General features: G+C 37.7%; 1 protein-coding gene across 2 annotated transcripts in view; it reads right to left on the reverse strand.

The window, feature by feature from the left end:
- Nucleotides 1-14,578, reverse strand: part of PDE5A (phosphodiesterase 5A) — a 135,915-nt gene that overhangs the window by 103,303 nt on the left and 18,034 nt on the right. For both annotated transcript variants that reach the window (XM_060012937.2, XM_060012938.2), the window contains exons 2-3: nucleotides 12,848-13,436; nucleotides 2,042-2,131 (exon numbers count right to left, since the gene is read on the reverse strand). In XM_060012937.2, coding sequence (XP_059868920.1) covers nucleotides 2,042-2,131; nucleotides 12,848-13,436 — 679 coding nt within the window. The remainder of the gene's footprint in view (nucleotides 1-2,041; nucleotides 2,132-12,847; nucleotides 13,437-14,578) is intronic.

Consider the following 14,578-nt stretch of genomic DNA (forward strand, 5'->3'; position numbering starts at 1 on the left):
TTTTTTAGTATAACTATGTCCCCAATATTGCATAAGACATGCTTTTTATTTGCTTTATCTAGCAGTCTGCTTAAGAACACCACTGGTCCATGCATGGCCTTTTCAATTTTATTTATTCATTCACAATTAATTAGCTAATTAATTATTGAATCTCATATGCATGTTGTAGCTGCAGGAATTTTTAGTAATTGTGGCTGTAACTACCCTCTTAAAAAACCATGCAGCAACTCTAAGGCACTGAGAACTTATCTTAGACTACTGATAAGTGACTGATTTAGGATCCTGTTCATTAAAATATCTGTAGACCCAGTGCATCAGCATCAACTTGTTGCTTGTTAGAAAAGAATCTCACTCAGGTCTCACCTAGACCTACTGAATTCAGAATCTGCATTTTAAGATTCATATGCACATTATTGTTTTAGAAGGACCGATTTAGAAAACCGTGTTTTAGGAAAATTCCCAAGGGCATATGCAGGGTGGATTAAAGGGAAATTGACTTAAAGTACAGAAACCCCTCACAAGAATATTTTAAAAGTTCAGGCATTACTTCAAGATCTGAATTATGGTACAGGCAGCAGGAATGAAAAGAAAGAGATCAAAATGAGAAACAGTAACAGAAAAAAAAAAAAAAATCGATGGGACCTGGTAAAGGACTGGATGGAGGATGGAGAGGAAAGATGTCAGAATCGGAATATAAATCAAGTAGAACCAGCAAAGTGTTTCTTGTATCCCTGGCAGTGGTTCTCAACCTTAGCAGCACATGATAACCACCTGGGAGCTTTAAGAAATACTGATGCCTAGGTCCCAACACCAGAGATTCTGATTTAAGGTGAAAGCTGGGCATTAGAATTTCGAAATGCTCCCCAGGTGATTTTAATGTGCAGCCAAGGTTAAGAACCACAAATATGGGCTCTTTCAATCTACTTGTTTTCATTGAGGAAGATGATTTTCAACCCTGGTTACACTTTAGAATTCTTGGGGGATCTTTAAAAATGTATCCGTATCTAGACCCTGCCCTTAGGAATTCTAATGTAATTGGTAATATTTTAGAGTCTCACAGTTGACTGTAATGTGTAGACAGGGCTGAGGACACTCAATTGAAGCATTCAGTTTAAATGATGACTATTTTTTTTCTCAAGTAAATGTAAAATGAAGAGAGAATTCAGTGCTTATAGAATCCAAACCTTCTAGTTAGGTGAAATATAAACCAACCTATTTTCATTTGCTTGTTACAATTTCACAATAAATTTTGCTTGGTGTTATATACAATTTCTATTTTTTCAAAACCTCATTTTGAATCCAAACAAAAAAATCAGCTGATTACCACTGCAATTGGATAACCATTTAAGAAATAAGCGTTATTCAGATGTGTAAAATATAACATGAAATAAATTGATTACAACCACAATTATACATCTTAGGATTCAGTAAGGTCCTCAGGAAAGAGGGGTAAAGAAATGACATGTCTAGGGACTTCCCTGGTGGTGCAGTGGTTAAGAATCTGCCTGCCAGTGCAGGGGACATGGGTTTGAACCCTGGTCCGGGGAAATCCCACACGCCGTGGAGCAACTAAGCCCATGTGCCACAACTACTGAGCCTGCACTCTAGAGCCCATGAGCCACAACTACTGAGCCCGTGTGCCACAACTACTGAAGCCCACGAGCCTAGAGCCCGTGCTCCACAAGAGAAGCTACCTTGCTGAGAAGCCCGTGCACCGCAACAAAGAGTAGCCCCCATTCAACGCAACTAGAGAAACCCCATGTACAGCAATTAAGACCCAACACAGCCATAAATAAATACATAAATTTATTAAATAAAAAGAAATGACATGTCTAAAATTTATTTCTAAGTCAAAGTAAAGTACCAGGAGTCAACCCTATTACTAAAGTCTAAATCAAAAACATCAAGCAGAACATTTAAGCACTTTATAGTTAACTTGTCACTGCAGCATTATTTCGTAAGTGTGCAAAGTGAAAAATTGTTTTCAAAAAGAAAAATGTTTCTAAATGACCTTTTAGAATAAAATGGAAAATTGGCTTACCTCTTCCCTATGATTCTTAATTGGCATACAAAGAATACTTTGTGTCTTGTAGCCTGTAATTTGGTCAACTTCTGCATTGAACCGAGGATCCTAGTAAGGAAGAAGAAATTCAATTTAGTGACTGACCTGTTCAAAGATTGATTTGATTTTTCTGATTTATAGGATTAGAGAAATCTAATTGTCGACTCACCTTGTTGCTCTGAATGACAATTTTATTATTGTAAAAGGCATCAGAGCATACAAGTACATATCATCTTTAACAAAGATAAATTTAAGGGTTTTTTAGCAGCTAGTATTTATGAAAAAAATACAGATGTAAACAAATGTTAAGAAATAAAGGAAATTCAAAATATTAGCCAATTTAGATAGCCTCACTTAAACTCAGGAAAAAGTGGCAACTCTCCTCCTCTGTAATACAATTTGCCTATTCCCATCGCACTGATTCTTCTGAAAAAGAAAAGCATCTTTGGTCTGAAACTTTTCCTATAAAACCCACCACCTCCAAAATGACCTTTTCAATACTGACTTGACTTCCCTTGTAATGACTGTATATATATTTCCTCAGTATTCTGTATTTCTATCTCAGGTGTTTCATAAGAATTAAAATCTTTTCTTTCTTTTTGTATATAATAAAACTGCATGGCCTTCATCAGACTACAAACAATTCCTCAATCTTTTGAATCTCTTTCCCCTTTTACAAAGTACATCTTCCCACATCCAATAATCACAAAGGACTGCTGAAAGGTGTAAAAGTTCTAAATGTGGGTTAAAGAAAGAAAGATACAGGCTATCTTCCATTAAACCAGATTGAGGAGATCAAAGGTAGGCTGTAAATTCTATGAGGGGCTTTTTTTGGTTCACCACACTGTATTCCCAAGATTAGCACAGGAACTCAAAAACATCTGTTAAACAAATGAAGGAATTCATTAACAAATGATATCACAGTTATCCAACATGATCACTTTTAGCTTACTATAGTTTAAAGCAAACCTTATAGGTAGGAGGAAAAATATACTCAAGGAAATGGACACAGACCAATACATGAGATACAATTAGTACGGAAGCAAACATACCAGAACATAAACATCTGAATGAATATTGTTCCCCTCAAAGCAACAGCCTTGGGAACTTACATGCTCAACCTAATAATAGCATTATTGTTCTAAAAACTCTGCTTTTGGAATTCCCTTCAGAAAATATGGAATAGTCACACTGGAAAAAATCCTCATCTTTGAAGGTCATTTCTTTTTTTTTTTTTTTTAATTAGTCTAAAGTCACGCAAAGCCAAAGCTGTGAATGAAGTAAACGATTCCATCAACTCGGGTCAGAAATGAGGCCGATTTTCCCCATGGGAGGACCGAACATGGCATTGAAGGCAATTTCAAAAGAAGAGCTATAAAATGGTAGAAAATCAATGCAAATATTTTATATTATAAATATACACGACTGCATTTTTAGTTTTTCTGCAAACATGCTCAAAGTTATACTGAAAGACAGAGAAAACCTTGGCTCAATGTTTCCAAAAAACGGTCCTTAAATAGCATACTATATTGCAAGGTATCTAAAGAAAGCAGACAGGATACTGACACGGACAAATTAAAAGAAGATAAAAATTATGAATTTATATAGTGAATTATTCTACAAGCTAATAATCAAAATATGAATAGAAATGCATCCTCAGCAATTATTTTGTTAATGAATATCTGAATTACAAGACCAATTTATAAAAAAGAGGATTAAACCCAACTATCTAATCAAAGCAGGAGTCTGAAATTAGTAGCACTTCCATAGAATTTTTTTGTGCATACTGGAAGTTTAAAATAAACAGCAGCCCTGGATTTCATTCTTCATTGAAGGAGGTAGGAGTAATGTATACTTCAAAATCACTTTAAGTGAATTTTGGCATCTCAAAGAATTTTTCCTTTAATAATGTACCCAGTGCAGGGGCTATAAACACATAGAGAACTTCTAACCCCTCTAGGTCCAAGTAAACATTGAAAGAAAAACGGAGCACTATTATTTCATTATTATTGTGATTATTTCTTTCACTGTTTATGAGAACATGACAGTGTAAGAAAACCCACAAAGCTTAGAGATCCATCTCCCATACTAAAACAACTAGTACCAGACTTGCCCTCCTGCTGAAAAATACAAGATGAGACCAAATACATGCGATAACTAAACTACACACAGTGAAGAAGGGAATACACATGATGGCCTTGCAATAATCCGGTTCCTCCTGGGGGCAGGCAGGTGGTATCCTGGGGGCAGGCAGAGTAACAGCTCCAAATAGAACTGAATTCAGGGCTTCTAAAGTGGCTGGTATGTGCAAGGCAAAGTACCTGATCAGAGATGCTGTGCTTTGGGTGGGGTTAGGGGTGTAAAGGAGGATTGGCAGAAGAGTGAGTGGCTAGTCACTTCACAGACATGTATTTGGCAAGACTCTAAGAGACCTAGCAAAGATTACCTGTTGAAGGCTGAAAGTGAATGGCGATAACCAATTCTAAAAATGTTTGACGACACTGGGGTTCTACCCACCAGAGCAGATACCTCACTAGGCACCTCAGGCATTCAGCTGAGACACAGAAAGGCCACTCCTTGGGGGGTAAGGACCGGAGCAGCATTCCCTAAGACTAAATTTAAAACTAAAGTAGATCCATCCTAACAAATAATAACACCAAACCTGACAGGACCGAAAGGATCTTCCAGTAACTCCACTGTCTACAAGAACAAAGGTCAGCTCTGTTTTAAAGGAAGTTGATATAATCCAAATGCCCTGCAACAAAACATTTGCAATGTCCAGCATACAATAAAAGAAAATCACAACACATGTGAAGAAACAGGAAATTGAAACCCACCGTGAAGAAAAAAAGCAGTCAATAGAAAACGACCCCAAGATTATTCAGATGTTGGAATTAACAAACAGGGACCTCGAAGGAGCTATTATAAATGTATTTAAGGACTGAAGAGAAAATATGGTAATAATGAACAGATGGAAATCTCTGCAGAAAGAAAAAGTATTTTTAAAAAGCCAAATGTAAATTCTAGAACTGAAAAGTACACAGTCTAAAACCAAGAGTTCACTGATGGATTTAACAGCAGATTGGAAACAATGGAAGGGTCAGTGAACCTGAAGACAGATGGACAGAAAGTATCCAATCCAAAGGACTGAGAGGACAAAAAAAAAAAAACCTGTAAAAAGTTAACAGAGCCTCAGTGTTCTGTGGGACAACATCAAATAGTCTAACATATATACAACTGGAGTCCAAAGAGAAGAGAATGGAGCAGAAAAAATATTTAAACATATGACCAAAAATTTCCCAAAGTTAGTGAAAACCTTAAATATATACACAGTGTGAAAATGATATATACTATGAAACATATAAGGTGAAAAATGAAGCCGAGCAGACTTCTCATAAGAAAAGTGAAAACCAGAAAAATGTGGGAGAACTTTTTAAGTGTTAAAAGAAAACTACTATTAACTAAGAATCGTCTAGACAGTGAAAATATCTTTCAAGATTACAGGCAAAATAAAGCCATTTTCAGATAAACAAAATCAGAGAATTCGTCACCACCAGACCAGGACTAAAGAAACGTTAATGAGAGATCTTCAGCTTGAAGAGAAAGATAAGAGATTCTACAGAAGGGAGTAAAGAGCTTGGAACATGGCTTGAGCACATGCACAAATATATGAAGAATAAGGAAACGAATCCACAAAGATATTGCTATGATTTATGTCAACGAGTGTACTGCCTATGTTTTCCTCTAGGAGTTTTATAGTATCTGGTCTTACATTTAGGTCTTTAATCCATTTTGAGTTTATTTTTGTGTATGGTCTTAGAAAATGTTCTAATTTCATTCTTTTACATGTAGCTGTTCAGTTTTCCCAGCACCACTTATTGAAGAGACTGTCTTTTATCCATTGTATATTCTTGCCTCTTTTGTCAGAGATTTGTTGTGTGTGTGTGTGTGTGTGTGTGTGTGTGTGTGTGTGTGTATTATGGAATATTACTCAGCCATAAAAAAGAATGAAATAATGTCATTTGCAGCAACATGGATGGACCTACAGATTACCATACTACATGAAGTAAGCCATACATAGAAAGACAAATATTATATGATATCACTTATGTGTGGAATCTAAAAAAGAAAAGAAAAAGACATAAATGAACTTATTTACAAGACAGAAACAGTCCCTCAGACATAGAAAACAAACTTATGGAAAGGGGAGGGTAATAAATTAGGAGTTTGGGATTAACATATACACATTACTATATATAAAACAGATAATCAACAAGGACCTGCTGTGTAGCACAGGGAACTATATTCAATATTTTCTAATAACCTATGAGAGAAATGAATCTGAGAAAGAACATATATATATATTACACATATAATATATATAATATTATATTATATATATTAAGAAAAGAGGAAAAAAAAATATACCTTGAGGTGTTAGATTGAAGTTGGAGGTAAGAATTCATTGCTTATCATATAGTGAGTAGTTACATATAGGAATAAATAAAATACAAGTGTCTGTGTGTCTGTGTATATATTTTTTTCTAGCTCTGTCTGCTGATAAACTAGTAGCAGTGAGCACACCTACTGCCTAGATCCTGGTTTCTAAATACCATCCCCTCCACTGAAAGGAACCAGGGCTCCTTGGGAAAAAGAATGATCATAGGGCTAGGTCAGGGAAAGTAAAAGATGAGTCTGGAACATCTTGTTAAGCAGTTAAAACTTTCAGCTCCCCTAGAGAGCAAGAAAATGCCAAGAGTGATGGGGACACATCAAAAAGACATAGGAGCCGGTAAATCTGATATAATCTGAGAATTTGAATAAATAAAGATAGTAACAGAGCATAACTCATTAAACAAAATAAAAATGTCCATAATGATAGAAATAAATAAATAATGAATGAATAAAGAAGGCAAAGCCCTTCTTTACATTGGAATGTCGACTAATATATATATAAGGTATTATGAAGTTGGAAAATCAGTGGATGACAAAACTGGTAAAGGTACTGATGAGGAATAGAATATCTACACAATATCAAAATATCTCCTCTTAAGATACTTAATTACAATGGGAAAATTATAACTTTATAGTGGAAAAACCTAGTGGATACCGCTTTAACCAAGTTATCAAATTTAACATCATCAATACCGGGGTAGAGTAACATCATATGCTACCTGGTAACGTATGCTAAGAAGGTCTGTGGTATAATAAAAAATATATTGGTCTAGCATAGAGCTCCTCAAACCCTTGGAATTTCCTGAGTGATAGGAGATTCTTTTTATATTCATAACAAACCCCTTACAACCATACCTGAGTTCATGCTAACGAGAAGACCCACGGGGGTGTGGGGGGGCGGGGGGGATGGCCTCAAATAGCTTCAGGATGGGGGCTGGCTGCCAAGTGATGAGAGGATTAGAACTTTCAGGCCCACCACTGACTTCTGGATAGGAGAGAGGGGGCTGAAGCTTGAGTCCAATCACCAGTGGCCATGATTTAATCAACCGTGCCATCAGATCTGAGGGAACTTTTGGGTTGGTGGAGATAACTGTGTGCTGGGACGGTGGTGCACCTCTCCCTTCCCCGGCCCCCGCCGAGAGGGCATGGAAGTTTTGTGTCCCCCGCCTGCCTCGCTCCTTGCCCTATGTACCTCTTCTATTTGGCTGTTTCTGAATTGCATCCTCTATAATAAAACTGTAATTTTAAGTAGTGCTTTAGTGTTTTCCTGAGTTCTGAGTCATTTTAGGACATTATTAAACCGGAGCAGGGAACCCCGGAATTTGTAGTCAGCCAGACATAAGTGTGGCTAGCCTGGGTATCCTATTTAGGGCTGGTATCTGAAGTGGGGACGGCACTGTGGGACTGAGTCCTTAACCTGTGGCGTCTGCACGAACTCCAGGAGCTAGTGTCAGAATTGAGCTAGATTGTAGGACACCCCAGCTGGTGTAGGAGAAGTAAAGAATTGATTGCTGTTTGTAAAACCAAACTAGGTCTCAAGATCAACATCTGTCATATTCCTGCCAAAACTGCCTGACTTGAATCAATTCAAGAAAAACATTCTACAAGATAACTGGCCTGTATTCTTCCAAACTACATGTAAAGAAAGATAAAGAAACACTGAGAAACTATTCCAGATTTAATGGAGACCAAAGAGATAGGACAAGTATGTGCAATATGTAATCCTGAATTACAGCCTTGATCAGAGTGAAAAGAATAACTATAAAGGACATTCATGGAACAACTGACCAAATTTGACCATGATCATAAAATTTCCAGATTTTGATAAATGTATCATGGTTGTGTAAGAGAATATTCTTGTTATAAACTATACACTGAAATATTTAGTAAAAATGTCTCCAAATGGTTCAGAAAAAAATAATCTGCATATATTACTTATATGTATTATATATAGGAAAAGAAAATAATAAAGCAAATGGGGCAAAATATAAACGATTGGAGAATCTGGGTAAAGGGTATACACAAGTTTCTGATGCTGGTCTTGCAACTTTTCTTTAAGCTTGAAATGGTATAAAAATAAAAATAACAGGAAACAAAAAGGAAATAACACAGTAGACTTGCCAAATTATATGCACTGGTTTTCTCCCACAAAGTGGAATACCTAGAGATTATCAGAACATTGAACAAAGATATAGCAGTTCCCAAACTGTGTTCCCTGGGGCACAATTACACCATGAGAAAATTATCAAATTTAATAATTTATCAAAACTAAATAATTTATCAAAATTAGAACAGTTGCTATTGTTATCCCTTTCCTCTGTTCATTTTGGAAATAACTTTATTCACCAGAAATTCACTTGAGCAGCAAGTGAGACCTGCAGGATGAGAGATGGTGAAGATTTATTTACCTGGAAAAGGACTGAAAAGGAAGGAATGAAGTGCGAGTGGGAGGAGTAGCGGCTCCACGGTGAAGGCCACATGAGTGACAATGTGACCCTTCCCTAAGATCCTCCAAGTTTTCTCCCTAGCAATCAGAGTATCCATGGAGAGGCTGTCCCATGGAAACAGGAGAAGAGCCCAGGTTTTGCATTCCAGTTGACTTAGGGAAAAGAGGGCTGTGTAGACAATAGAAATCCTCTGACATAGGAAATCTTGCGGAGTCTTAAGGCTTCCATAAGACGTGGAACCAGGGGTTCAGGCAATCTGTGATGGTTAATTTTATGTGTCAACTTGACTAGGCTAAGGGATACCCAAATAGCTGATAAAACATTACTTCCAGGTGTGCCTGTGAGGATGTCTCCAGAAGAGATGAACATTTGAATCAGTAGAATGAGTAAAGAAGATCTTCATCAATGCCAGTGGGCATCAGCCAATCCCTTGAGTACCTGAATAGAACAAAAAAGGCAGAGGAAGGACAAATTTGCTCTCTAAGATATCCATCTTCTCTTGCCCTCCTGCTGTCCATCAGAGCTCCTGGTTCTAAAGCTTTTGGCCTCAGACACAGACCAGAGTTATACTCTTGGCCCCCCTCATTCTCAGGCCTTCAGACTCTGAATTACACCATCAACTTTCCTGATTCTCCAGCGTGCAGATGGCAGGCAGACTGTGGAACTTCTAGGCCTCCATATCCAAGTGGCTAATTCCTAGAGTACATCACTTCTTATTTATCTCTATTTATCCCACTGGCTCTGTTTCTCTGAAGAACGCTGACTGATACACAATCCAATCTAGATACTGGATGATATCTAGTTTTTATATACGAGGACAATGCCAACACATTTATACAGTGGCTCTGATTATTATGTGTTAATATTTTATTATTATGAAATGCTCTGCCATGTTCAAGAAAGTTGCGTGAATGATGGGCTGACAAAGGAGGAGATGATGTGTGACTGAACATCACTGGTATCTGTGATCTAATTGAGACTCACTGGTCTAAGGTGTTGATCTTGTCTTATATTTTAAAATATGAATGTGTTATTTTATTAGTAACAAAACAGTTGAATCTCCAAGTTTATATCATTCTGTTACAAAGTTTTAAAAAGTGAATCAAATGTTGACCATGTCTTCCAATTAATCTATCTAGGAGACTATTATTTCACTCTGAGCTTCAATCTGAGCACTACTCTATTTCATGGCCACTTCTTGGTTTTCTACTGCTACGTCATAACTTTTAAGTGTTCTATGGTCACATAAGCTAAAGAAATGTGTCATTTTTATAGACACCTATTTAAGGAAGTAGGACTCAGAAAACATAGAATATACTTTGATATTCTGATTATTTTCACAAAAGGCTATGAGACAGTATTTTGACTATTCAAGCTATGAGTGAGCTAAGTAATGAATTAGCCACTAGCCAACTGACTTCCACTGTTAATACCAATGTAAATTATGTCACAGATCAATCCCACAACTTCTAATGAAATTCCTGGGACAGGAATAACTTCCGCAAGGCCTCTATAAACACAGATCAAGGGTGTCAAGGGTGAAGCAGCAACATGAGAAATCCACAGGCTAAGAGGCTTCACCCTGGGGTCACTGCAAATCAAGGACACTGGGCCTATTTCAGATGGCAGTACAAGAATTAAATTATTACTAACTGCAAGACAAAAGCTACACCATCAAAACTCTAAAGATGGTAAACAGATTCAATAAATTGTATATAAATGAAGAAATCCTCAGGGCTGGAGAAACTTAGGATCGTGCAGACAAATGGAGGCTTTCTCAGCAAAGCTACAGCATATTTATGGTCCTACTGTACTTGGGACTATAGTGCCATTGAAAAGCGGAAACCCAGCTGTCACCTAAGACAGGAAGGGAATTCTGCAAACTCGGCAGCGATTCTGCAGCTGTGTCCTTAATACCCCTCTTGGAGTTTGCCATGGCGTGATGTTACTCACAGAGCTCAAGGAGGTCATGGAGATAGCTCCGTGAAGAATCAAAATGGAAAAGACTGCTGGTATAGAGTGGATTCTGACACCTATCTCAGGATCTAATCTATCCGAACTATCACATCTCTCCCCAGATCCCTTCCCTCAGGATTCCCCACCAGTTACCATTATTTATTCAACCAACTTCAAAACCCGAGTCTTCTCCAACTCCTCTCTCCTCCTCACTTCCATCTCCTATTAGCTGCCAAGTCTAGCAGAGTCAGCTTCTTCTTCGTTAATCCATTCCCTCCTTTTGGTCCTGAAGGCCAGTGCCCTGGTTCAGGTCCTTACTTCCTCAGACTATTAAAATAACCTATCCTCCCAGTTTCCAGTATTTTTCCCCAATTCCTTTTATGACCACCATATTATTCATCTTTCTAAATCACAGTCTGGGGCTTCCCTAGTGGCGCAGTGGTTGAGAGTCCGCCTGCCGTTGCAGGGGACACGGGTTCGTGCCCCGGTCCGGGAGGATCCCACATGCTGCGGAGCGGCTGGGCCCGTGAGCCATGGCCGCTGAGCCTGTGCGTCCGGAGCCTGTGCTCCGCAACGGGAGAGGCCACAACAGTGAGAGGCCCGCGTACCGCAAAAAAATAAAAATAAAATAAATCACAGTCTGAATCATGCCGGTTCCCCTTTCAAACCATCTTCAGTTATTCCTCATAGCTCTGAATCAAACATATACTCCTCAGCTTGGCATTCAAGACCCCAGTAATCTCCAGCAGCTCCTCAACATCTATACTATCACCCACACGTTTCCATACGAGCACCACATGGTCCAACTTCCTGTCTCTTCTGCAAACTTCTCTTTACATCTGGATCTCACTATGCACACGACTCAATCTACTCCAATCTCACCCATCTTCCAGGGTCCACATCAATCACTGCTTCCTCAAAGAAACCTCTCTCCGTCTCCCCAATTATATGTGATCTCCTGCTTCCCTGAACCTAACACATTTTCCCTGGATCTATTATGACCTGCTTTCCATTCTACTTATTTATCTCATCTACTATAATTTTCTCCCAATCACTATTTATTAAGACTTATCTATGTTCCAGGCACTATGTTCCAGGCATCAGGAATACAGGGGTGACTAAAACATCTATGACCCCTCAAATTACACAGAGGAGCCTCAAGCTAGTATTACTATGGAAACTTCAGAGTGTACCACGTGATAAGTAGCTAGAACATAATTCATAAACATAGTAAGTATCATTCAATTAAGATGCTTTGTTTAAAACCTCTATTTCTAGTAATAAAAGATTAATTTTAACAGGGAAATTTCAAGAATCATATAGTGTAATCTTTAAGTCCATAACTGAAGTAAAAGTGGAGTAAGTATCAAATCTTTCCATCGAAATACTGTAGGGCAAAAATTTCCATTTTTTGAAGCTATCCGTAAATTTATTTGTTTAACAAAACAAATGAAAGAGTGGAAAGAAAGAAAATCAGACTTTGCTGTCAAATGAATGAATATGATTAACTGAATGAATGAACTTTTAAAAAGACCATGGGTTTGGTTTTCTGATGGCTTTTGGACCTATCATTTTAGAATACTAGTAAATTCCCAGAAGTTCACATGGAGATAACATAGATAGGGGATATGTAGAGTGATCAGGTAAAAAGATGAAAGAATACAACTATGAGATGACCTATGTTAAATTATCATTAAGGAGAAAAACAGGACAAGACTTCTCTCGGGCCTCTATCCTTGACCCAGACATTAGCGAAGAAACTCTGACATTTAAAAGATGGGAAAGTTCTTGCCATATATTCCCATTTTAAATAAGTACACACGTTACTACATCTCAGTGTCAAATATCCCCACGATTCACAGTAGTTGTCCAATGCCCCACCTGTGTTCCACCCCTCACCCCACCTCTGTTCCAACAGTTTATTTACCTCATATGCATCTTTGATGTTCAAGGGCTCACCAAGAGCGGCCACGTGTCCCACGATGCCTTTATTCCACTCTAAGCGGATACAATTATTTGAAGCTTCTTCCAGTGTTGAACCTTCTGCAACGTCGAAGAGGCGGCTAATAAGAAACTTGTCGTTGGCGCTGTCCTCACAGACGAGGAACAGGGAATAGCGGTCAGCGGAGATGAGGCCATGGATATGCAAGAAAATTTTGTGACATAAGGCTGTGACATCCAAGTGGCTAGAAATATCTTTCACTAATTCCAAGAGTCTCGAGCACTGGTCCCCTTCATCATTATCAAACCGTGGCGGGGTTAGAGGCATCTGTTCCTTCTTTTCTGAGTCAGAGAGGAAGCTCACAGTTCCCTCAGAATCCTTGACAACGATGGGTCTAAGAGGTCGATCAAATTCGGAGGCAGAGATCTTCCTGGTTGGTGTTCCAGGGACACTGCTCTCTGCACGGGGACTCTGCTCCGAGGGGCAAGAGCAAGACTCCACGTGGCCTCTGATGCCTTCCTTGCACACAGGGATGGTGTGAACTCTCTCAGCAAACCATGCATTGACCATTTCTCTGCAGAAAAGAACATGTAGACACAGTAAATACATAAGGAAGAACACCCCTCCTTAAATATTGCTACCCCTGAAAACTTCTAAAAATCCTCTCATGGTAAACTGAGGCAGTAATGGTTCAATCTGTCATAGAAAATAAAAACAAGATGGTTTATTTAAGACAGTTTTATTCTGCAAATCTGTAGAGGACAGTTGCTTCAATGAACACTTTGATAAAGCCTGACTCCTATATACATGTATTTTCAAATATCTGATTTACCACACGTCAAGTGTCAAGTCTGCTCCTCTCAAATTCAATTTGTATTAAAGTAAAAGACACTAAACTTAACAATAGTCTTAGGAAAACATAGATATGGAAATTAATTTGCTATTTAAAACATACAACTTGTTCCGAAGTTAAATATTTTTAAAAATTATCTGAATTTGGCTAGCTAATATGCTTAATTTTAGATAATTGTTATCTATATTGCTATATATACGTTAGATTTAGAAAGGGAAATGAAAAATATAAACAATTTGATCTGGTATGTAGTAAAAAGATTGTAGATTTTCATTAATATCATCCTGATAATGTTTGTTCAGATAATGGTAAAAATGATCTCTTCTTCTAGATTACCTATTCCTTGTATAAAGGAGCAAAACAAAAAAGTAAGCATAACTAGTATAAAAAATTCAGCCCGAGAAAACTTAAATTATTTATGTTGTTAATGTGCCATCCCATGAAGAGACCTGTCTGAGATAAAGCCTTCACAGTGGGTGATTTTTTAAAACAAATACACCGGATCATATATATCCAAATGATTGTTGTTCAACTGAAATAATTCCTCTTGGGCAGCTGTAATCTTATGCCAACTGATGGTGCCATTACTTTAGACATTTTTGAAACTCTTCTTTTGAAACTAACTTCTAAAAAATTTCATAAGCCATATAAGAATATTAGCTTTATCTGAAAGTTAGATCTTCTTTTTCACTGAGCCTTCCTCTCAAAACAAGCAAATAAAACCGCAAAAAACCTAGAGTAATGGCTAACTTCATATATAGCTTATGCATTAGACTTGACTTTTTCCAAAACTCAAATTTACTTTCAAAAGACAAAAACTTGCTACCACTGAGGATATTTAAAAGAACTGGCCTATAAGAGCA

This window comes from Delphinus delphis, chromosome 5 (genome assembly GCF_949987515.2).
Source record: "Delphinus delphis chromosome 5, mDelDel1.2, whole genome shotgun sequence".
In the NCBI taxonomy this organism is placed as follows: domain Eukaryota; kingdom Metazoa; phylum Chordata; class Mammalia; order Artiodactyla; family Delphinidae; genus Delphinus; species Delphinus delphis.